This window comes from Rutilus rutilus, assembly GCF_951802725.1.
Source record: "Rutilus rutilus genome assembly, chromosome: 4".
NCBI lineage: Eukaryota > Metazoa > Chordata > Actinopteri > Cypriniformes > Leuciscidae > Rutilus > Rutilus rutilus.
The window spans coordinates 6,040,438-6,064,844 of NC_140212.1; the positions used below are offsets into that span (position 1 = coordinate 6,040,438).

The window sequence follows — 24,407 nt, forward strand, 5'->3', positions numbered from 1 at the left end:
GTCAACAACTGTCTCGTCTGTGTGTGTCTGTTTATTTCTCCTACGGACTTTTAGGAAAACAATCAAGACCGAGTCAACTTATATATAGCGAATCCGAGAACTTTATCTCTCCTCAGCTATAAAAGAGCAACCTCGGAGCACTTCTTCTGGGATCTGCACACACCATGACCCCACAACTCTGTAATTATCAAATTCGAAAAAGGAGCAACACATAATCACGCAACACAAACTCACTTTACCAAAATATTTAAAGCACCGGCTCCTAAAAAAGCAAAGTTATTATGGGATTTAGGATATAATCAGCCATACACAGAGATCTGCTCATTCTTCCAGCTTCCTCCAGATGCGGGTGGCTGGCATCCAGATGTTGGATTTGGTAAAACACACTTATGCCGTTTTCCATCATTAAGACGCGGCTCCTCCCACGACAACACTCCGCAGACGGTGCAAGCTGAGCCTAATGGGCTGACTCATAAACCACACCTTTTATCTCACACATATGGCTTTAACAATTAACCATCGGAGAGGCGGACAGATGTGCAGAAAGCATGAGGCGGTTTGCCTGCAGGCGTGGCTTTCGACATCAACAGAAATCAAAGAAGAAGGAAGCCTCTCAGATATGCAGGGTATTCCTATACAGTTGGCATTCTCCAAAGATACAAGCTTATCAGGGCATGTGTGGGCCAGGTTTGATAGCAGCAGATGTTCGCATGCCGCCCAAAAACATGAATCCAGGAAGTGTGAGCCACAAATTCAATCCGTTTCAGCAGATGGATATCAACCAAATTGCTTTGGTGGGCTCCAATGACACAATCTCTGGCTCGAACACGAGGCTCAGCGCAATAATAACAAGTGCAGTGAGGAGAATGTGAAGAGAATCAGGCCCATTAATCAAACCGTATCTCACTTCTACATTTACGTCACAAAGGCAAAACAATTTAGCTTGAAGCTTATTTGGATCATTTGTTTGTGTCTGAATAACACTGATTCTCGAATGTTGATACTCCAGCTGTACTATAACAAGCCTCTCCTGTAATATTATTTTAATTAATTATAATAATATTATATTAATTTATATATATATTTTTTTATATTTTAAATACAATTACAGAAAAATATATAATAAAAAAATATTCTGAATTCATTTTAATTATTTAATTATTACAATTATTATAATATTAGCCTATTCTTAAAATAATATTATTTAAATGTATTTATTATTACAGCTATATTATTACAAAAAATATTATATTGGATATTATTACAAATAAATAATATATTATTGTAATTAAATAAAATGAGAATATTATAGAATATATTTTAAGAATATATTAAAGAAAGAAAGAATATTATATAAAATATTCTTAATTTAAAATATTAATGTTTATTTAATTATTATATTATGAATTAAATAAATTGTATTTAATGTATTAGTTATATTATTACAGAATTTTATATATATATATATATATGTAACAGTATATAATACATATACTGTATATACATCATATTTTTACAGAATATTATAAAAATTTATTCTGAAATCTGTCATTCTGCAGCTGTACCAGTGTCCAAATCTCTCTGGGACCAGCTTAAGCATGTGGGTGTGTGTAAGCTGATGGCTTGGAAAACAACGGACGGACCCACCAAGATCACACAAACAGGATATCCTGCACATGCACTCTCCAAAAAAATGGACACAGAAAAAAACAACAACAACGAGCTGGAACTGGCAGGCAAACGCTTACGCAACGGCAAACAGTCAGTGTGATTTGAGATTTGATATGTCATTTGTTTCAATGTTGACGTGACCTTTATCATTCATAGACATCAAATGCCAGGCCTCCTCAACAGACTCGGGAGATGAAGAAGAAAGACTGCTGTACGTCAGGGAAAGTCAGTCACACAAACACAGAAACGGCCTTATCTGACCTCTCAGGAAGAGCCGGGATTCTTTGGTCTGCTGGTCTGAGTCCTCGTCCCAGTCCTGAGTAACCAACCCTTAAGGAATGTTGAACTCCCTGCAGACATTCCTTATCTCTTTTCTTCTAAGACAACTCATTTTGGTTCCTTTCCACGTCTATAATTCCCTCTCTTTTCAATCTCTCCAGTCCTGCCAAGAGGAAAACTGTCACACTCGAGAGGTTGCTCTTATCAAGAGTTCTCAGTTATTCTTCATTTCACTAACTTTTTCTCAGATGTCTCTTCAAAAATTCCTCAGGAGAAATTAAAAATAGAGACAATTGAGCTATCAAATGAACGTGGATAGCATTAACAGTCAACTTTAACACGGAGGAATGTGATGATGAGAAAGAAATATTAAAATATCTGGATTTTGTTTTTGAATATTGACAAATCTGAGCACAGAAATATGTTAAAGACATAATCCAAGTTCAAATGTTGACAACCACAAAAAGGAATTTTAAGTCATCTCTCATCTTCATCTGAAGCTTATAATATTACTAAAGCACTTTTATTGTTCTTATAAAACGTTTATTTTCACGACAACAGTGTTTCGGGGGCAGTGTTTTTATTTCCATTTAGTTTTGTCTTTTTTAAGAAAAGTTGGGATTCATTTTTGTGGAAATCAACATTACGCCGCAAACGTTGTTGATTGAGCTTAACTTGTATTGAATATTCCTTTAAAAAGATCACAATTTTCTTATGGATGTCCTCATTCTCTGTTCATCACAAGCACACTGGAGCATGACGTCAGCCCTGTCACTCAACTGCTCAGGTCCACTTGAGGCTCTTTCTAATGTGAGTGTATCTGTGTGTGTGCCAGTGTGTTCTCGGGGTGTGTTTGTAGGCTAGAGTGCAAAATCAGGTCACACGGGGGGAGGAAAGGACAAAAGAGCAAGGGCATGCGGCCATAGACACACACACACACACACACACACACACACGGAAGAGAAAACTGAAACACCTGTCAAGCCAATGCGGAGCATAAGGGAGACTGTTGTATTAGACATTGTTCATAAGCATGTGGGACGCACAGATGCTTTTAGAGACAGCTGCTTGTACCACCATGGAAAAAATGCCTGTACATCCCAGCAGACCATGGGATGCTGTTAAACCTCAGTGACGCTTTAAAACACAAGGGGCTGAGTGTTACATGTCACGTCGTGCACTTTTGATCTTCTCTGAAACATCATGTGCCGGTCTAGAGACAACATCTGGATGAGTGTGCATGAACTCATCAGTTCCTCCGTCTCGTTTCAGCATCCCGTTTGTGTAAGATGATGATGACATGGGCATTCCAGCGGACTGCTGAGAACCTTCACATGCCGGTGACGCTGATGACTCACCGTTTCCAGAGACATTCCACCGTGCCGGTGACCACAGCGGTTACTGACTACTGCACTACTACATACACAGGTCCCATTGTCCTTATCTGGATCTTCCATCCGCAGCGCATGGGAATTCCCCCAAAAAGCAGGTGACATGGTACATGCTTTGGACAAGATGAACCAAACCGATGGGCAGGACAATAAAAGAGTCTATAGCAGACGCATGCAATTATACATCCAACGTCATCTATCAGTAGAACTTCCAGATGTGTGTATGTGTTTCAGTAGATGTGGATAGTGGATGGATGGATGGATGGATGGATGGATGGATGGATGGATGGATGGATGGATGGATGGATGGATGGATGGATGGATGGATGTTTCGGTCAAACATGGACAAACCAAACCGTTGGTTTAAATTTTAAAATTACATTTCTAAATACAGATAGATAGATAGATAGATAGATAGATAGATAGATAGATAGATAGATAGATAGATAGATAGATAGATACTGGGTTGTTTCAACCCATGTTTGTGTCAAATAGGGACAAACCATTGGTTTAAATGTAAAAATTACATTTTTAAACCTGATTGGGTTTGTCCATATTTGACGACACAGACAGATAGATAGATAGATAGATAGATAGATAGATAGATAGATAGATAGATAGATAGACACTACTTTCTATTCAATTTCACAAGTCACAGCCATATAAACAACAGTTCTGAACAGAAACAGAGGGGTGAATGTATGTCAGCTGCACGTCAGTATTGATGTATGGATGTTTGTACAGTGTGTCAGCTCTTTGATTCAGTACACTGACTCTACTGTACCGGCCACCGGAGACAATGACCATCCCTCCACACAACACAGCCCACCATAGACAACGATCCCGGGCTCTACCCACTGCGCTTCATATAAATAAAAGATTAAAATGCATAAAGGCGGACGGCATTATTGATAGGCTACAGAGAGCTGGAGCTTTGATGTGAGTCAGTATAGGCTACATCACTGACTCTCGCTGCTGATGATCGATGCGCTCTTTCAAACAGCTCATTGATTATGAATGACATTCTTCCACACTAAATCACCAAGTCAGGGGCTACAAAAGGGGGAAAGGAGCATCTTAAAACCTTTAGAGTGAAACCATCACGAAGTCCTACCTGGTTGGAACATACTTTGGAAATAGAAGATGACCAGAATAAAAGATCCTAAACAAGTGGCCAGCACCATCCGGCAGATCCTACTCATCCTCATGAGGTCCAGTAACGTCTGTTTCATGGCTGGGCACGGAGAGCCGGAGGGACGGAGGGAGGGAGGCTGCCGAGCCCCGTAAAGCGGGTCTGTGTTTGATGCTGATGCTCTCGCTGCCTGCGTCCGTGTCTCAAAGATCTCCGTGATCTCCCTGAAGTGCGCTAGCTTCCTCCGCACACTAGACTACAGTGGAGAAGCCCCGCCCCCTCTGAATGAGCGCGCCCACGCTTTCATCTTTGTTTCCAGTTAACCTGTCATCTCTCACATTTCCTCTCGCTTTTTTTTTTTTTGTTTTCAAAGTTGAAACTTGTTTGTAGCCTATTCATCAGCAGTTAAATAAAGAGGTCACACAAGTGCACTGTGTTGCTTTATAAATTTAGACAGAATTGCAATTAAACTTAAGGTTTGTATTCAGTGGTTTGACATTTGTACAGTAGGCTAAATACCATTATATTATGGTAGCTTCTGTAAAGGTTTTATTATAATAATTATTCTTATTAATATTATTATTAGTAACTATTAATTCGTTGTATATTGTATTGCTACTATTATTATTATTAATAGCCTTCTAAAATGTATACATTTTATTTTATTTTAGATATAACTACATATAAAGCCTACATAAATAAAATAAAATTGTAATAAAATGACAAGAAATGAAAAATAAACAAGAGTTCATCAGTGCAGGGAACTACTGGTCTAAAAAATCCCAATCTACATTGAGACTGTGGTCAGGTTGGTGGGAAATGTTTCCGTATGTGCATAAATAATGCAGAAGCTGGAAAGACCAGAAGAAGAAGAAACAAGTAGCCCAATACATATCACCAGACGAAAAGCCATAAATCAACACACTGCATTAAATAAAACGGAAACCCAAATACAGAAACCCCGCAGCTAATTGAATTCTGCTATACAGTTAGATTATAAAGCCTCAGGCAAACAGTGTTGAGTCGATGCCCCCCTGTGCTGAAGCGTGGACACAACACAAAGACAATCACAATCACAGAAATGACTTTTGAGACTTAGAGAGGAAACTAATCAGTGATAAGAACTGAAAGCCTAATGCAATGTTAATTATTTATTAATGACATTGTTGCATGCATAGATGTTCTACATAATCTTCCTAAGTTTCTTGGTTGGGTGCAGAAGATTTTGTAGCAAAACCCAAATTGAAAATTAAGTCTTAATTTATATGGATATAAACTGCCACAACATTTCCTCCTCAGCAAGCAGTCGCTAATATCATTATGCATTCAAGGTCCACAGCATTCAGTGCTGAGTGAAGCAGAAACGTTTAGATTTTGCATTCTGGACCTGCTTATTAGAGGCAGTTTCTGAGGTGTCCATTCCCACGAGGGAATTAGGCCAGAACTACAAGGTCATGTGTTGGTGTCCTCTGAGGGGAGTTTTTACTGTACAGCTAAAAATGACTACATAAAATGAATGGAAACCCCTGGTAAATGCAGTTATTTGTGGACAGTTATTTGTGGATTTTGCCACAAAAACGTTTAGCGTTTATTTAGTCTACTTTTTCATTTACTTCACTGTGCATGGGGTTTTTAAACCATAGGTGCATAATTCAGTCATGAAGAAAGAAGTAAAAAAAAAAAAAAAAAAGGAGCAATTAAATGCAGAAAAAAGGATCGTTTTCATAGTTGGTGATGATAAGACTGCATTTGAAATTCACCTCATTTGGTGTCTTTGTCAAATTGAGCTCTAGCATCTTTACCTGAGACCTGCAAAAGGGGAATGAATGGGAAATTAGAGGACGTTATGGGAAGTAGCCTATGTATGTGATTTACTACTATTTAGGCCTACATAAAATTAAATTATAATTATCCACATCATGTATACAGGCCTACAGTGAGCATTAATCTTATCATATCATTAAACCAAATGAAGAAAAAATAACGTTTTTAAGGTTAAGGTCATTAGAAAGCATTTGCACAAGATATGTAGTTAAATGCAGCCAAATGCACTGGATTCTGTAGCTTTAATTCACAATCTCCTCAGCGCGCCCTCTGGTGACCGACATACACGCGTGCACAAGCGCGGGCACAAACTGTCTCGCGCAGACCCATTTCCGTCCAATCAAGTTGCAGCGCGAGCGCGAGTCAGGTTTGTATTTGTGGCTCTGGTCAAATGATCCGCTTCAGCGATAATTCTCGCGTTTAACGGGTAGAAAGGGATGTTACCGGCAGGCGTTTACAGGCTTTACCGGGCCGAAGGAGCAGTTAAATTCAGGAAGTGTTGAAAGAATGAATGTTTGAGGATGGGTAAGGGATTATTTGAGTGGAGAGATGGAGGCTAAATGCACGCGAGGCCCCGATGCCACATTCAACCACATTTAATAAACAGCAAGTTTATTTATAAAAGAAGACTGTTAGTTTCTGGTTAAAGTATACAAATGGTTAACAAATGAGCTATTTCTTCCTGTTAAATGCGTGTAATTAGTTAGCTTGAGCTGGTGTGATGCTAACCTGCTAGCTGACTATCAAAACAAAGGGTTGCTAGAGATGCATACAAATAATTATATAACCATTTATTTATTATATTAATAACATATCCACAGCCACGTTGCACACATGTATTACGTATTTATTCTATAATAGTATATTTCGTAAATGTATATTATTATATGTATTTGTAAATATATAATATGCTATATTGCTTTAACCCTAGTATGTGTGCTATTCATTATTATAATATTTTTTCATCATACTCTGGGGAGTTATTTAGATGTTTTTTTTCCTGGGCCATGAGTGTATTTTTCCACATTATGAAGCTGTAATTGTAATAAATGTTTTAACAACCCTCATTGTCGTATTTGTTTTTTCAGATGGACGGAGACAGCAGTACCACAGACACTACTCAGTTAGGAATAACTGGAGAGTATATGACCGGAGGGACATATGTCTTACAGACCCAGGATGGTGAGGACATGGACATCATTCACCTGTGTTAAATGTAATTAAGAAAACGTTTAGTATGAGATAAGAAGCAGCATGTTTATTGTACATTGTATGTGTGCAGATGATGGGGATGAAAGTTTTAACGACCATGAGGATGGCAACGGTAGCAAAGACAACTTCCGAGAGCAAGACATTTACCTTCCCATCGCTAATGTCGCCCGTATCATGAAGAATGCCATCCCACAGACTGGAAAGGTAGTTGTTCATTCTGTATTTTGTGTATTGTGCATCTTACGCTGTTCCCGTGTTATTGGAAAAGCTATAAAATATCAGGGAGTTTTAACTCGTGAAAAAAAGTCGGCATGAAACGAGAGTTGCGATAATCTTTTCTTCCCTATTGTGACGTATATCCAAGAGAAACGTCTAGAAGCTGTTGTCTTTTTGAGTGTCCTAAACTTAAATACAAGTAAAGGCCTTTTATCAACTCTTTTTAATCTCAGATAGCCAAGGATGCAAAAGAGTGTGTGCAGGAGTGTGTAAGTGAGTTCATCAGCTTCATCACATCTGAGGCCAGCGAGAGATGCCATCAAGAGAAACGCAAGACCATTAATGGAGAGGACATCCTGTTTGCCATGTCCACTCTGGGTTTTGACATGTACGTGGAGCCGCTTAAACTCTACCTGCAGAAGTTCAGAGAGGTATTCTTCACTCACTCGCATATATATGCACACACCAGTTTAACTAGATCATGGTCTATTGTCTCAACAGATCATGGCCTAAAAATATGAATGTCCAAGTCCATCCATATAAACAATTGTAGAGAACATTTCTTTGAGCAAAACAAAGAGATTGAATATTGCAGAATGTCATAAATGTCATTTTTTAGAGCACAAATTGTGGTTGCAAGTTACAAGTAACGTGCTCATGTTTCCAAGGCAATGAAGGGTGAGAAAGGCATCACTCCGGTTACAGTCAGCGAAGGCCTTGGTGAAGAACTAACAGATGACACCTTCAGTAAGTTCAAACCTTTTCATTAAGGCTTATTTCATGCATATAGCTGTGTTTCCCTTCAGTGCTGACATACGAGACATCCAAACTCTTTAGCAAGTGTTCGTGTCATCGAAACATACCATACCCTTTATTTATAGCTCTTGGTGTTTCAAAGGGTTTCCGTGATGAATTAATATGAAGTGTCTCACTTTTAACTTGCAGCCGGTCAGTTGCCTGCCGGACTGATCACTGCAGATGGCCAGCAACAGAACGTGATGGTGTACACCACCTCATACCAGCAGGTTAGTATGTAAACCAGCCCATATTAGCCCACAGATGTATGACTGAAGATTAGACAGACTGGAGGTTTTAGTTACGCTCATTATTTAAACCGTCTCTCTTTTTCTACTCCTTTAGATCCCTGGCGTTCAGCAAATACAATTCTCATGACTGAAGAACAGGCCGACTATATCTAGTGGCCTGTCCAGTGTCCAGACAGACTTATCTCTTGCCTTGCAAAGTTTTCAGGTCAGTGCTGGAAGACCAAGAGATGCCTGGTTACCGGAGCAGGAACAAAAGTGCCTGTTGCCAGGAGGCTGATTTGATCTTAAGTGATGTCTTGTAATTAATTCAGTATTATATTTAGGCCAGTGTGTTTTCATTGGTCTGCTTGGTACAGGCCACACCAAATTGTGAGTTTTTTTTTTTTTGTTCCTATTTGGTATTTAATAAGTTTTAAAGTTTGGGATGGGGCAGTGGGAAGACAAGGCCATATTGACCATTTACATTCCCACAAGTAAGGGAATTCTAATTTGATGTCATTTGATCTTAAATAACCTCATTAACTGACATTGTTATGCTGATTCTTTGAATAAAAATGTGATCTGTCTTTGTTTGAATGTTGTTCAGCATGTCTTTAAAAAAAGTCATTATTTTTTTTATATATATATATTAAAAAAAATAAATAAAAAAAAACATTTATAGAAAATAAAAAATGGTCAAGATCAAAATTAATTTGAATGTATGATTTTTATTGCAATGCCCTTTTTTTTTAGTAAACTTTAGCCTATACAAAAAGACTATTATGAGAACGTGGCAAAAATATGAGCTATATTTGACTGAAATGTTGTGGAACAAATATAAAACAAACAAAAAACAGTCAGTTCAAAATGAATGTAAAATGTGTTTAAAAATGGTCAAAAACTTTCTCAGATGTTTATTTTGCCATCGAGAAAGGGCACTAGGTGTTCCTGAGAATGCACAAATAGCAAGTGAATATGTACATGTCTGTAAATGAAGAAATAGCGCTATCTGTGGCATCGATACTCTTTGTAGTTTTCTAGATTAGTGAAATGCTAATGGAACATTAATACAGATATAATCTCCGACGTACAACTGCATAAGCAATTGTATAAATGGGATATTAAAAAGCCCCTAGAAGACTGATTATACTAATCGCACTTGGTAAATAAAGTAGACGTATTACTATGTCTAATTCATTAATGCACTGAATATTTCTATACCCAAATTGCTGATTTTTTTTGGGGCAAAATGTAGGATTAACTGTGTTTTTGTGATGTTAACAAAACTTGATCATTGCCTGAATTATTTTATTTAAATGTACACTATAACTTTTTGGTTCAAATTTTATACAAAGTCAATGCATCCTCTTTTTTTGCAGTCTTCTTTTAAAACATGATTCACCATGTTAAGCCTATTATAAGTGTTTATATTTTAGACCCGTCTGGATGGTTTTCGTGGGGGAATTGCGTCACTCGCACGCGTGTCTCATCAGATGCGTAAATGGAGAAAAGCTGCTCCGGCTACTTTGACGCGTGTGTGATGTGTGAGTAGTATAGGTTAGTTGTCACAATGAGCGAGAAAGCAGAAAACTAGAGCATTTCGGGTATGGCGAGAACTGAGGGATTTGAAATGCAAAAGCGACGTGGAGACGGTGTTTGTATTACTCGGGTGAGTAGGGAATTTTGTTGAACAGATAAATTGTCAAATTTAGCTTTCTAACAAGAGTTCATTGAGCATTATCTATTGTGAAGGGTCATTTCTGGTTAAATAAACATAAACTGGTTATGAACAGTAGGATAACCATATTCGCAGTCACGCAGAGCCGAAGCACAACCAAAAGAGGGTTAGAAGTTACATTGTGTACCTTTAAATTGCACTGTTTTTATGTATAATGACAAGGCAAGGGGAAACATTACCTCCAGTTATTCAATAAAATTCAGTTTAGAGTAAGAATTGGATGGCTTTTATAAAAAGGGAATTATGTTCATTATGTTCAAACTGCTAGCAATTACGCAGTTCTTAGAAATACACGGGCCTATTTTAAAGAAGGTACAAAACGCATCTTAATATATGGGGATGTAGCTCATTTTCCACTAAGGGTTGATCAAATCTTGCTCACAAAAACCAGATTAGGTATTTCAAGAGAGAGAGAGAAAAAAAAGTGTTGCCAGTGGCTACAACCGTTTAATAAAACTATATTTATGAACTCAGTATAAAAAGTATTAAAGTAAAATGTACACGAGTTAAAACTGATAATGAGTATTATTTAACTAAAACTCTTACAGTGTAAACAATGCCATGACATTAAAAGTCAATCTTTCGGTCACTGAATGGGCTATATTAAAATGGCCTTGAGTAATGATAGAGAGTAAAATGCAGTCCTGAAGTATTAGAGCTTTGGCTGTCAGTGCGATCCAGCGGGGGGGTGAGAGTTCATCTGCAGGTGGTGTCAGGCTCTGCCGCCGGAGCGCTGGAGTCTGCCTGCGTCACTGAGGATTTCAGTTTACTCGTGTCTGCAGGACGACAAGCAGCTGTTAGGACGGTACTGTACTGTTGCATTAGACAAGGACACATTAAATCCATCAAATGTTACAGTAAAGACATTTATAATGTTATAAAAGTTTACTATATCAAATAAATAACTGTTCTTTCGAACCTATTCATCGAAGAATCCTAAAAAAAAATTGCATCAGCACAACAGTTTTCAACATTAATTGCATATTAGAATGATTTCTGATGGATCATGTGACACATGATGCTGAAAATTCAGCTTTGCCAATACAATAAAAAAAAATTATATTGTAATATTGCACAATATTACTGTTTGTACTGTATTTTGATCAAATAAATGCACCCGTGCCGAGCATAAGAGACAACAATGCCATATTAAAGGTAAGTTGGCTATAAGTTTGTGTTGTCGACATGTCGAGAAGAAGCGGTTTTCAGTGCTGCGATTCCACTTTGCATGGACTTCAAAGGATGAGGACTCAAGCTGGAATTGATACGGAAAAAAACTACGGCATCGTTAGAGTTTGCCTAGGAAGCTCCGGAGCTGAAATTCAGATATAGTAATAGGCGTTTCGTTTCTGACACACAATGTAAGTGAATCTGATAGACCAATCACAACAGACTGGGTCATCTAACCCAGTGGTTCCCAATTCTAGTCCTCGTGACCCACTGCTCTGCACATTTTGTATGTCTCCCTTATTTAACACACCTGAACCAGATCATCAGCTCATTAGGAGAGACTCCATGAACTGAACTGAGTGTGTCAGATAAGAGAGACCTACAAAATGTGCAGAGCAGTGGGTCACGAGGACTGGAATTGGGAACCACTGATCTAACCAATTAGAGCAGGGTAGACCAATCACACCAGACTGGGCCATCTGACCAATCAGAGCAGGGTAGACCAATCACAACAGACTGAGCCATTTGACCAACCAGAGCAGAGTAGGCTCACGGAAAAGAGGGATTTAGAGAGACTGAATCTTTGAACAAACCGGTTTCAGACGATTTGAGAAATGAGGAGATGTGCAGTGTATACTACGAGAAAATTACGTGTTTTTTTGTTTTTTTTACCTTGGATGCATGTAAACCTATTGTTGAAGACCTCCAAAACAAAACTAGGAACCTTTAAAACAGCATAATAGGGGCACTTTAAAACCCCACAAAATCGAAACTGAATTAGTTTTAAATTTAAAACCCAAATGCTATTTGGTGATTCTATAGGAAATTCTTCAACAATGTGATGAGGACACACTCATGAGTCAAAGCTTCAGAAGCTCTTTGCACACCTTGCAGCCAGCGGATCTGAGTGGCGGGACCGTAGCCCTGCTCGTTCTTGGCAGCGATTCGGAAGACGACGGCAGGCCGCGCCGAGCAGTCGATGTGTGCGTTGCTCAGCTGGACTTCACTGACTGTGCAGGAAGTCTTGATACCGCGGTAGATTCGGATGAAGGCCAGCTCCCCGGGTCGCTCCGCACTGTTCCCTCGACTCTTCCTCACAGCCAGGTACATTGAATACTCCAATATCTTCCCGGACAGAGAGGTGGGAGGCTCCCAGGTGATGTGCACAGAGTCAGTGTCCTGAAATGATGACATTAGCATCTAAACAGCTTCGAACACAAAATGTTTTTGTCATCACTGAGAAGAATGATTGTACCTTGGTGATTTTCACAGCAGACGGAGCCCCGGGAAATCCAGGCTGGCAGGTTTTAAACTCGCTGACGGGACTGAAGTCGCCCAGGCCACGGCTGTTCAGTCCGGCCACCCTGAACTTGTATGTGACTCCTGAGGCCAGTTCCTGCTTCTCGTGACCCGCGAAACTATGAGGACCCGGCAACTTCCACTGTCAGACGTAAAACACCAGTGACGTAAAACACACTGACACAAAACTGGAAACCGTTACACTTAGGTGTGTGTGTACTGCAGACGAACCTCACTGTCAGATGAGTTTCGGGAAGACAGGACTGAGGCCATGTCACCATTCTCAGAGGGCAGGAAGTAGTGGGTAACCTCACAATACAGTGTTTTAAACACACCCACATCAAACCACTCAGACTCCTTTGTAATCTCAGACTGTCAGGGCACAGAGGGGAAATGTGTAAGTGTGTTTTTAGTAGCTTTATACACACTATATGCTCAACAGGTAGAGACACAACGTAACACTCTTACCTGTTGGGATGGTATTGAAGAGATTTCTCGTTCTGTGAATGAGAATATAAACAGTAAGTGAGGGAAATGTCACGGAAACACCTTTTTGATCTTTGATCATGCACATTAAATATTAATCATCAGGTATTTATACTTAACTATATGTACTAAACCACAGAAAGGCCCAAAGTAAAAATGCAAGAGTGGGAAAGAAACATGCATATTATACCAGAAGCAGTTTTCGCTTTTCTACCTTTGTCCCCTGTTGGTCGAATGTCTGATCCATCCTCACTCGTTCCTTCTGGCCTCAAAAGGCTTTCCTGAAATGAGAAAGGGGCCTCTGAGATTTATATATAGATATACATATAGATTATATATATATAGATTCCACTAAAATGCAGATATCTGACCTGTGATGAAGATTCTCTCTCTCCTTTAACTTTGACAGCTGCACTTGGCTGGAAGTCTAGACAGATGAAAAAAATATATATATATTTAATATACACAGGGTTCACACCTTTTCCAAAGTCAAACTCAAGCATTTTTTTAAGGTGCATTTTTCCAGCACCTTAGAGCCGTGGTCAATTACATATTTACCTACATATACGTATTACTTCATCACATTAAGGAAGATGTTGCATATGAAGAACCCCATAGCATTGTTCAGATATATTTCATTTTAAAATATACTTTGTAGTTTTCATTACTAGTTAAAGTTACTTAATTGCAATGGGTGTCATTTTTATTTATATGTCATTATGTATAATTTCACATTTAAATAATATTTACATTATTCATAATATATAAATATAAGTTTAAAAAAATATTTTTGGCAGCATATTTTTTGTAAGTGTAATATATTTTTTCATAAACATAATTTTGACAATTTAAACAGATAAAAAAAAAAAACTGAATAAAGCAAAATGGTAGAAATAAAGTGCATGCAATGGCTGTGGTAACTTTAACAATTAAAAGGAGACTATGACAAATATATCGCATTCCTTATTCAAACTGATTTTTTCTCCCATGAATATATGGTTGACCTGAAGAATAAAAGCTGCGTCATATACTTGAATATTTACATGAGCAATATCACGCTCATAGCCATGTGAAATAGCTCTATATCAATGTGAAAAGATTCTTTAATCAATCAAATTAAACACTATTTTGTAATATAGCCTATTGTCTTTCAGTAATTCAAGCACTTTTCAAGTACCTTTTCATAAATATGTCTGTTTTTTAAGGGTTTTCCAAGACTTAAAGTTTCAAAAAGTCTTTTACTTCATGCACCTTGTACGAACCCTGTGAGTGTTTAAGTTGTCTTACCTTTTTGTACAGGCTCCTTTCTGTCTCCTGGGTCTGGTGGAGGAGTTGTTGTGGACTGCGGTTCAACTGAAGCAGAATGAGGAGATGTGACCGGCTGCACTTGAAGCAAGTAACACTCAGCTGCAGGCAGGGGCCGCCAGGCGACATGCAGAATACTGATTGTGGACTTCACAAGAAACACCGCACCAGGAGTGGAAGGCCTCTCTACGCACACAAATGACACAAATGTTCATTGAAACGTCCAAAAGTGTGCTTTGCAACGACAATGATGGCTCACCTGTTTCTAGGTACCACAGATCTTTGCAGCAGACCTGGTAGTTATTGTACTTTTTGTATCCATCTCGCCCGCTCCAGACATATAAACGAGTGCCGACGGTTACTGCGCAGTGCCCAGCTCGTGCTTTGGGCCAGTGTGCACTGCCCTCTTCCTGTTCCACCGACTGTACGCCTGAAGCCAATCCCTGCTGGTGTTCTTCCAGTGTCAGGTTATGCCATGTCAGTGTGTCTACAGTAAACAAGTACTTATTATTGAAGCAATTTCTGAGATTATCTAAGTGCAGGATCATTGTAATATCCTTGATCATACCAAGGTTTAGTATGGAAAGGGAGTTGGTGCAGATCCACTTGACTCCATCAGCAGCGAGAGTCTCTTCTGCCTCTCCGACGGGAACCCATCCTCCAAACACATATAACCTGTAATGAAGAATCAAGAAGATAAAGAACTTGAGGAAAAATAAAGACAGTGGGAGGTAAGATAATGGTTGCCAAAAACTAGACTTTAGCATAGCCGTTCTGACTGAACATCATCATCTCTGAACATCTTGAATTTAAGAGAGGAAAGGGACAACAGAGCTGTTCAGTCATGACGCCAATATCTAGGCTAACCCAGGAGGCTAATGGGTTTTTAGAATAGTGGTTTTGTTAACATTAGTAGAAGAGCCTTGCATTTTGCCTTACAATATAAATTATACTGAGTCACATCTCAAACCATTGTGACATGACATGAAAATGCTAATTATCTTTCTGGTTTTGGGTCTTTAAAGCAAATCTAAGCGCAAAGAACCGTCTGTCACATTACTTGTTTCCAATCACATTGGAGGTGTGCAGACTCCTGGGTAGTGGTGGTTCCCCTCTGGTTGGAGGCAATGACCAAGTCATAGTCTCTGAAATAATTAAGACATTAGCTTGAACCTAATGAACTATTACATAAAGAAATACATGACATATGCATTATTTTGTGAATATGAATAAGGCCTTACCAATGTCTAACTGCCACAAGTCATTCAGTCTGTGCCCACACATGCCCCCAAATATGTAGAGCTTTGGGGCACTGCCACCCTTTCCACAGTACATCACAGAACTATGGGATTCCCTGGCTGACGGGCCTCCGCCTTTTGTTTCAGGAATGCTCCAGCCTTTAACCCCGGATTGGGCCTGCAGCTCCAGCTCGTAGAAGTCATCTAAATACCTGCATAGAGACACACATATACATCATCCATTGTAAGTATGTATGCGTTTGGCATGAATATTCGCATATAAATATGCACACCGTGGTATATTTCCATTTGGGTCTTCGCTGTCATTGGCCATTCCACCCAAAAGGTAGCACTTATTAGCATGAAGAGTGAAGCTGTGGCCAATTCGTGGGCATGGAGGTGATGCGTTCCTCGGTGGGCGGGGCTTCAGTTTCTTCCACAGCCATCGACTGGCCTGAGAGAAGAGAATTGATATCAGGGCCCTCCTATCATAAACTATTAATGCTTTAAAGGTGAAGTAAACGATTTCTGATAAACGCTGTTGAAAGTGGATAAGGCCGAGGACCGAAACACACTTGTAGCCAATCAGCAGTCAGGGGCGTATACACTCATTACAGGGGAGGTGCCTGTGTTGTATCGCCTGTTTGTGAATTTGTGGGTGGGGCTATCAAGATAGGGGTGTGATCCTTTTGGCTAGGGGCGTGTTTGTTTTGGTGATTTCAAATATCAACAGCGTTTCTCAGAAATCACTTACTGCACCTTTAATTTAGGTGTGAATACATTATGATGGCACAAGTGCTCACCTGCAGTTCATAGAGACTATTGGTATACTGGCCGAATTCAACCATTCCTCCAAACACCAGGATCCGTGTGCCTTCACAAGCGAAGCCATGAGCGGCACAACCAGGTGGGATATCACCTCTCACTGCTGGTAGGAACCACTGCTTGGTCACTAAAATATAAGGTTTATAACTTGCATTAATAAGTTTCAATATGTGTAAAAAGGTTTCACGGCATTTCCAACTATTTTAATGTACATTAACCAATCAGCATTAAACCTGAATATGTAAACATAATCAAAGTTTAGAGGCACTTCTAACTATTTTAATGTATATTAACCAAAATTTTGTTACAGTAATCCAGTGCATTCATTGCTGGGAATTATAAGTCACGTCTAAATATGTATATGGCAATATGCATGTATTTCGTTGTTTTTAACAGTGCATTGACTGTACTATGTAGCATTAATGCAGTTGGTGTTTATCTAGTGCCCTACCAGAGTTATAAACATGCAGATTGGTCGCTATTCCCTCGTTTCCACCTCCAAACACAACCACCAGCTCTCGTATGGCCACGGCCCGGTGCCCATGCCTCGCTCTCGGAACCGGTCCAGCGTAAGACCGCACTCTTTTCCATAGAGGACCCTTGTTAATCATAATGGGTTATCGGTATTTTTTTCATCTAATTTTAATTTTGCACATGCACAATTGCATTGCAGTAAAAACTGACTACATGCAAACAGTTCGTAGCATTTCCCCCATGCGTGAAAACTTGTCTGTGATTGGCTTGACGTAGGTCACGTGATCAAAAGGCGGCGCATTCTCGACCAATCAGAGCCGTTTGTGGTTCTTAGGCTCCTCCAGTTTTTTTTACAAATAAAAAATAAGCCCCGGGGACAGTAAAATTACAGTAAAATACAGAAAAAAATGATAGCTGCATATCATGAGAAAAATATTATTTGAATGAGTATTGTAAACTGTAAAATAAATGAATAAAACGCCCTTCTGCTATGTAATCTACTATGATAGCATAAAATATCTCTCCATGTCTATCCTAGATGTTGTTTGTTTATAGTATAGCGCAGTCATGGAGACAGAACAAAATAATAAAATAAATTATTACATTTTAAACGTTTAAATACAATATAGCCTATTTATGATGCATTATAACATGAATATTCTTTTTATTGTAACAAATGAGTCCCGGTAGACAATAAAACATAAATAAAAATGACAAAATATAATTGTTTGAATCTAATAATTATTGTGAATGTGCAACAGGTAAGTTAGGGTATTGATTTTAAAGTTTGAACAATGCTAATATGGTAGCTATCACTGTCCTTAATCTTTACTTTTTTCATCCAACAAGTTTTATCTGAACTTCATGAACTGTGTTTAAGCTGTAATATCTTAGGTGAAACCTAGAGGTCAGTAAAGTCTACTCTATAGGCTATATGGGGATTTTGTGGTTTTCAGAGGCATAGCAAATGAGGAATGATTTTACAGACATGCCATAAACGCTAGACGTTATGGATCATAGGTTTAGAGAAAGCTATTCGTTCAGAAAAACAATTTTATCTTTAATAAAACCAAAATACCCTTTTTTTGCCCGAGGAAAATTTGACTGTGACGACGTTGAGTGTTTATGTGCAAGGTTAAGGCAGTTCATGTTAAGGTTCTCCAACCCGAACGATTTTCTCTGGGACATGCAGGTGTGATTGTGCACATGCAAAAGCACATTTGAGACCCTTTAAATAGTGTTTATTACATTTAAATGGCATTTGCATGGGGGTGCAACAAGACAACTAGCTGTTCCATGATGTGATAGGCTACTCAATCCATTAGGCCCAGTGGTGTAGTGGTAAAAAAAGAGGTGGGTAAACTATACATTTTGGTGGACCACGACGTGGTCACCCGGTAAGGTGGGCCACTGCCTACCGGTATATGTGTATCCTGATGACATCGCTATAGGCTATTATTTGATGGTACTACCAAGGGTATCACTGGTTGTTCCCTCATCATAGGTCACACAATCACTATTCAATGCATACATTAATCTAAGTTCTTGTTAAAGAGACTCAAAAAGGAATAATATGGTTGAAATCTATAAAGTTTACTAAATGACAAAACAGAGAAAACAAAAATATTTAAGAGAGATCGAGAGGGAGGCTTATATCCAGGGCTTCCAATGCAATGCACTTGTGCATAATGACTAGGGATTTGGGATTATTTTCATAGTTGATTAATCTGTTGAATATTTCCTCGATTAATTGATTAGTTGTTTGGTCTATCAGAAAAATGTGGATCAGTGTTTCCCTGTAGAGGGAAAGTCTTTAACCTGGTGCAGGCTTGATTCCCTCTGAATCTCTTGTACAGTTGGGTTTTGACATGCTCCCTACATTAAACCAGCTGCCTGTAATGAATAAAAATATATTAAACTTATAAATATAAAAATATTATTAAAAAAAATTGCTTTTTTTTTGCATCGTTTTAATGATTTCCTGTTGCGGCTGCGATCAAGTTTCATTCTCGCGCAGCTTGTTTAGTAACTTCACGAGCGTGTGTTTTCTGCTATGTATGTGCGCCGTTCTCTTTGTTCCGTGTGTGTGTGTGTCGCGCGCTGCGCTCTCTGCTCCGTGTTTGCGCGCTGCGCGTTCTGCTCTGTAGTTAACGGCCCAAATGCTCGAATCGTGCCGATCGGCAATCACGCACTGGGAAAGCAAAGTCCGCTCAAATAATGTGAAATTTAGAGGTGGATAAACGCAATGTAGAGGTGGATAAACGCACTTTGGAGGTGGGCAAACGCTATTTACAAATTTTGGGAGGTGCGTAAACGGCGTTTACGTGCGTTTAGCCTCCACTACATCCCTGATTAGGCCTACTTATTGTTATGAGAAATATAGGCTACTATGACATTTTATAGACTACCTTCAGAGTTAAGAAAACATCGAGACAATTTAGTGACACATGGTTTGGATGTCGTATTTGAAATTCTGCCTCATGCTGTGTCGATGTGAAAAATGAAATTGAAAAAGAACAATGGGGATTAGTGCGGTAATTAAACAGCTCTTCTCTGAAGTGATGACAGTTTACTTCTCCTGCACTGATTTTAGAAAGATGAAGAGAGATGTAACAGCTGGTCCTGTTGTTTTGAACGAATAGGAGAGCTATATCTCAGAGTATATGAATGACAATGAAGGAACAGATGAAGTAGCCTAAGTGACAAGCATGTAAACTGTTCTTGAATAGCCTAATATTGAAATACTGGGTAACACTTTAGAATACTGTATCTTACTTACTGCATAACTAATAAGTAATTATTGAAGAACTAATAGGTAATTATTCATTAACTACTTCTTCACTACTGTTAACTACTAAGGAAGATGTGTTAACTAATCAGTATGTAATATATTTTTATGATTGTGTTAAGTAACAGTTAGTTAATCAATAAATAATGAATTCTGTCATAACTCTTGAAGAACTACTACTAATTATCTACTAATTAAGGTTCAAGAAAAATAACTAAGAAGTAACTACTAATGAACAGTCATACAAAACTAACCTCAGATTAGTTTTTATATTTTATATACAGTACTGTGTGTGTCTGTTTTCCTCAGCATAGAATGCCATTGAGTAAATTCATGTTTGAGGCAATGACTGAGGGAAACTGAAAATATAGGGAACTTATTAGTAATTCATAAATAATTATCAAATAATTCTGCAGGAATTACTTATAACCTGGAACAGTATTCTAAAGTGAGAATATAGGGAACTCATTAGTAATTAATAAATAATTATCAAATAATTATCCAGCAATAAGGCTACTTATAACCTGAAACAGTATTCTAAAGTGAACATATAAGGAAATTAATTGGTAATTAACAAATAATTATCAAATAATTCTGCAGGAATTACTTAGAACCTGGAACAGTATTCTAAAGTGAGAATATAGGGAACTCATTAGTAATTAATAAATAATTATCAAATAATTATCCAGGAATAAGGCTACTTATAACCTGAAACAGTAGTCTAAAGTGAACATATAAGGAAATTAATTGGTAATTAACAAATAATTATTAGATAATTCTTCAGGAATTACTTGGAACCTGGAACAGTATTCTAAAGTGAGAATATAGGGAACTCATTAGTAATTAATACAGAATTACCACATACTTCTGACTCAAATCAAACTTACTGTAAAAAACACATTATTAACGGTATTATCTAAACCTTTGTAAAATAGATAAGTTATCATACATTATGATACATTTTGCTAATTAAATAAAAAGTTTGCTTATTTGCAGATCAATATATAGCCTAGTAAATGTCTGCACTTATCTTTCTTATTAGTGCTGAAGAATGACTAAAACTGGCTAGAAAATAAAATAAAAAACATTGATCAGTGCTTTTTACTTTTCAAGTAATTACCTTTGTACTTTTACTAAGGTAATTTTGAAAATGAATAGGCCAATAGTTTATCATTTTACTGGAGTTATTTTATTGGGTTATCTGTACTTTTACTCAAGTACTTGATTTGTGTACTTCATCCACCACTCCACTGCTAAAATAAAACGGTTTATTGTAGTAACCACTGTGTATGACTGTTCATTAGTAGTTACTTCTTAGTTATTTATCTAGCACATTAATTAATAGATAATTAATAATAGTTCTTCAAGAGTTATGACATAATTCATTAGTTATTGATTAACTAACTGAAACTTAACACAGTCATACAATTCTATTACATACTAATTAGTTAACACATCTTCCTTAGTAGTTAACAGTAGTGACTTAAGTGTTAATAAATAATTATATATTAGTTCCTCAATAATTCCTTATTAGTTATGCAGTAAGTAAGATACAGTATTCTAAAGTGTTACCAAATACTGAAATCGCATGCTTTTTCGTATAGTGTCGACAACTCAGCAGAAAAGGAATGGATGGTTACACAATATTCCAGAGAGTGCTGGGAGTCTGTGGAAAAATAAACAAGGAGATGGCTATTCTTATTTTAAAAGTAGGAGAAAGTATGTCACTTGCGAGGGGTTGCCGGAGAGAGAAAGGAATGGAGCGAGGGATGCCGGAAGAGAGGAATTGTTAAATAGTTTAAACATTGGGTGTTCCGAGCACTGGGAAAGTTTCACTGTTTCTCTTCTCAGTATTCACATTCCAGTTTATAGGCTAACTCAATCATTTTCATGACAGAGCAAAAATTGAACGATTGGATGACCGTATTGGGTCTAAAAATGTCTGTTGCTCAAGACTGACCTCTTGCAATGTCGCAATACACTTTTAAAAATGTATTGTGATCAATGGTTCCACGAAGAACCTTTTACATCCATTGCAAAAAAGATTCTTTATAGGCTTCTGTAAAAAAAATATTGTTGGTTTAACTTAAAATTAAGTTACCTGGTTGCCTTAATTTTGAGTTTGTTGAAATAAAAAATTTGAGTTAATACAATGGAGATTGGTTTAATAAATAGATTTTTTTTTAAGTGAGGGTTCTTTAGATAATTCTTCAAAAATTGTTCTTTTAAGATCCGTTCACTGAAAGGAACCCAAAATGGTCCTTCTATGGCATTGCTGAAAAAAAAAAACATCCCCTTTTGGAACCTTTATTTTTAAGAGTGTATTTTTGTGTTGTGGCTAAATTGCATTTCATGAACAATAATGAGGGGAAGCATGCTGAGTGGGAGAGATATGGAGATGTGAGGTGAAGAAGATGCAGACAGCTGGAGAGGAAGGCATGGCAAGGGACGTATGAGAATTACGGATACAGTATAGAGTAGACATTGAACTCGGCAGGAAGTCGTCACTCTGCATAATGTAAGTTGTTCTATTTTGGATTCTTCCCCCATTAACTGTAAGCTTAACTTCCTGTCTCAAACAATGCACTTTCCTTCCTGGCAACCTTTCAAAATAATTTAACATATTGTTTAGGTTTGAGCCAAGCTCGAACAACAAACTGATTGTGTTAAAAGTTCTTTGATGTCCTTGAAACACTCGTGTTGTGTTTGTGTCTATGGGACAATGCATGGTTCAACATTGAAAATGAAGTGCTGAACACATTTATGTTTAAGTCAAACATTTGCTGTGTTCATTTATAGCATGTCAGAGATGCTTAAACCTGAATATTCCTTTAAACCAAAGCTCCAGTCAAATGTGTATCTGAATAGACAACTAGAATCAGTGTGAAGAGAGAAAGTTACATCATACTTCACCTGAACTAATATAACATGTCTTTGTCTTTCAGGAGCATGTGAGGACAAGCGAGTCGCTGCGAACCCAATTACACCCACAAACTGCCACCGCTGACAGACCTGGTAACATCAGAAACCTAGTGTGAGTGTGTGTGTTTGAAGAGAAGGTGACACATTAATGAAAATCATGAAAAGGCTTCCTTCACTCTATAATTAAAGGTGATGGGAACATTCAGGGTTTTCACTGCAATGCCATAAATGAATGATTTTTGGTTCCTCAAAGAACTTTTCCGAGGTTCTTCATGGAACCATTCGTGCCAAAAGTGAACATTTAACTTTCAGATTGTGGGTCGTGTGGTTTAAGAGTCTAAGATAAGCCTTGGATCTACTTTAGAACCTTCTGGATCTAATTTGGAAAAAGCGAGTGAACCTCTAAATTCTGTACATACATTTTTTAGCCTACTTGATGAGACTATAAGTGCACTGTGAAATTTACTGTTAAAACCTCAAGGTTGTTAGAACGTTACAAGAAGAACAATGGTTTTACAGAATTAACTTACGGAATTAACTTATATTTACAGTAAAATATATATATATTTCTTTTACTAATATACCAACTTATAGTACTGAAATCTCCTTTGTACTTTAATAATGTACTGACAAACACCATAAAAACAATGGTGGTAATGGGAAAGCAACATTATGAATCACAACTGAGTTTAATACGAAAATGTGCACAGGATCATGCAGACAAATGCAAAACATTATCAAATATTAATTTAGCAACATAAGATGTAACACAAACCATTAATGTACATAGCTAACTGACAACAAATAACTAAGAAGAAACAATTATTTAAATGAGAAATCGTTAAATGTGATGTGTCACACATGGAATTTAACCAAATTATCAATTTATTTCAATATACTTTTTTCCCCTGTAAATTAAAAGGTGACGTTCTTTTTCTCTTCCCAAAACTGTAAATTTAACTGTGGTTTTTTGTAAAAGTACATTATATGCCCTGTTAGATTTAATACAGTTATTCACCATGTATAGTAAGGAAACTTTTTAGGTTTTGTACTTTTTTACAATGTGATAATGTGTGATTTATTTGTGTGTGTGTGTGTGTGTGTGTCTGTGCACCACCTGTTTTGATGGAACCTCCCTCCTGGCTCTTTTTATATTTTTAATGTCTTTCAAAGTCCACATGGCCCTTGCCGTTATTAGATTTGCTGCCTAAAAAACAACGAACCTTTCCTGTTTGACTCATTGACAAGGCAGGCTTTACCCGTCAGCAACATTTAGTTTAAAAGATGAGCCTAACATTACCTATCAATTGGGTTACAATCCTATAATAAAACGCTGATTGCTTTCCAGTAGTGTTCAGATCCAAAGATGAATCCCGCATTATGTGACGAGATTGTTCGAATCCCGGCTCAGC

General features: G+C 37.7%; 3 protein-coding genes across 8 annotated transcripts in view; 1 reads left to right on the forward strand and 2 right to left on the reverse strand.

Moving 5' to 3' along the window:
• chst11 (carbohydrate (chondroitin 4) sulfotransferase 11) overlaps positions 1-4,753 on the reverse strand; it is a 44,750-nt gene extending 39,997 nt beyond the window's left edge. Inside the window, exon 1 of one of the 4 annotated variants that reach the window (XM_084406703.1) lies at positions 4,456-4,727. In XM_084406703.1, coding sequence (XP_084262829.1) covers positions 4,456-4,573 — 118 coding nt within the window. In that variant the 5' untranslated portion in view covers positions 4,574-4,727. Of the gene's footprint in view, positions 1-4,455 lie in introns of all 4 variants that reach the window. The other 3 variants (XM_084406704.1, XM_084406702.1, XM_084406705.1) reach the window with 3 other exon arrangements.
• A 1,802-nt stretch (positions 4,754-6,555) lies between these two features.
• Positions 6,556-9,337, forward strand: nfyba (nuclear transcription factor Y, beta a). Of its 2 annotated transcripts, none has more exons than XM_084406968.1 (7): positions 6,556-6,664; positions 7,386-7,479; positions 7,580-7,713; positions 7,959-8,156; positions 8,394-8,472; positions 8,671-8,750; positions 8,866-9,337. In XM_084406968.1, exons 2-7 carry the CDS (start codon positions 7,386-7,388, stop codon positions 8,896-8,898), a joined length of 618 nt encoding a protein of 205 aa, XP_084263094.1. In that variant the 5' UTR covers positions 6,556-6,664; the 3' UTR covers positions 8,899-9,337. The 2 variants fall into 2 exon arrangements, with proteins under 2 accessions (XP_084263094.1, XP_084263095.1); XM_084406969.1 differs by having other exon boundaries at positions 6,652-6,822.
• Positions 9,338-9,465: 128 nt separating this feature from the next.
• On the reverse strand, positions 9,466-17,549 carry hcfc2 (host cell factor C2). Of its 2 annotated transcripts, none has more exons than XM_084406967.1 (15): positions 17,263-17,549; positions 16,790-16,938; positions 16,280-16,440; positions 15,990-16,198; positions 15,809-15,893; positions 15,317-15,423; positions 15,008-15,235; positions 14,731-14,934; positions 13,815-13,870; positions 13,658-13,724; positions 13,426-13,457; positions 13,189-13,329; positions 12,914-13,099; positions 12,546-12,837; positions 9,466-11,264 (listed from the first exon to the last, which is right to left on the reverse strand). In XM_084406967.1, the coding sequence occupies exons 1-15, from the start codon at positions 17,420-17,422 to the stop codon at positions 11,185-11,187; spliced, it is 2,157 nt and encodes a 718-aa protein (XP_084263093.1). In that variant the 5' UTR covers positions 17,423-17,549; the 3' UTR covers positions 9,466-11,184. The 2 variants fall into 2 exon arrangements, with proteins under 2 accessions (XP_084263093.1, XP_084263092.1); XM_084406966.1 differs by having other exon boundaries at positions 10,911-11,264; positions 13,634-13,724.
• Between the last annotated feature and the right edge of the window lie 6,858 nt (positions 17,550-24,407).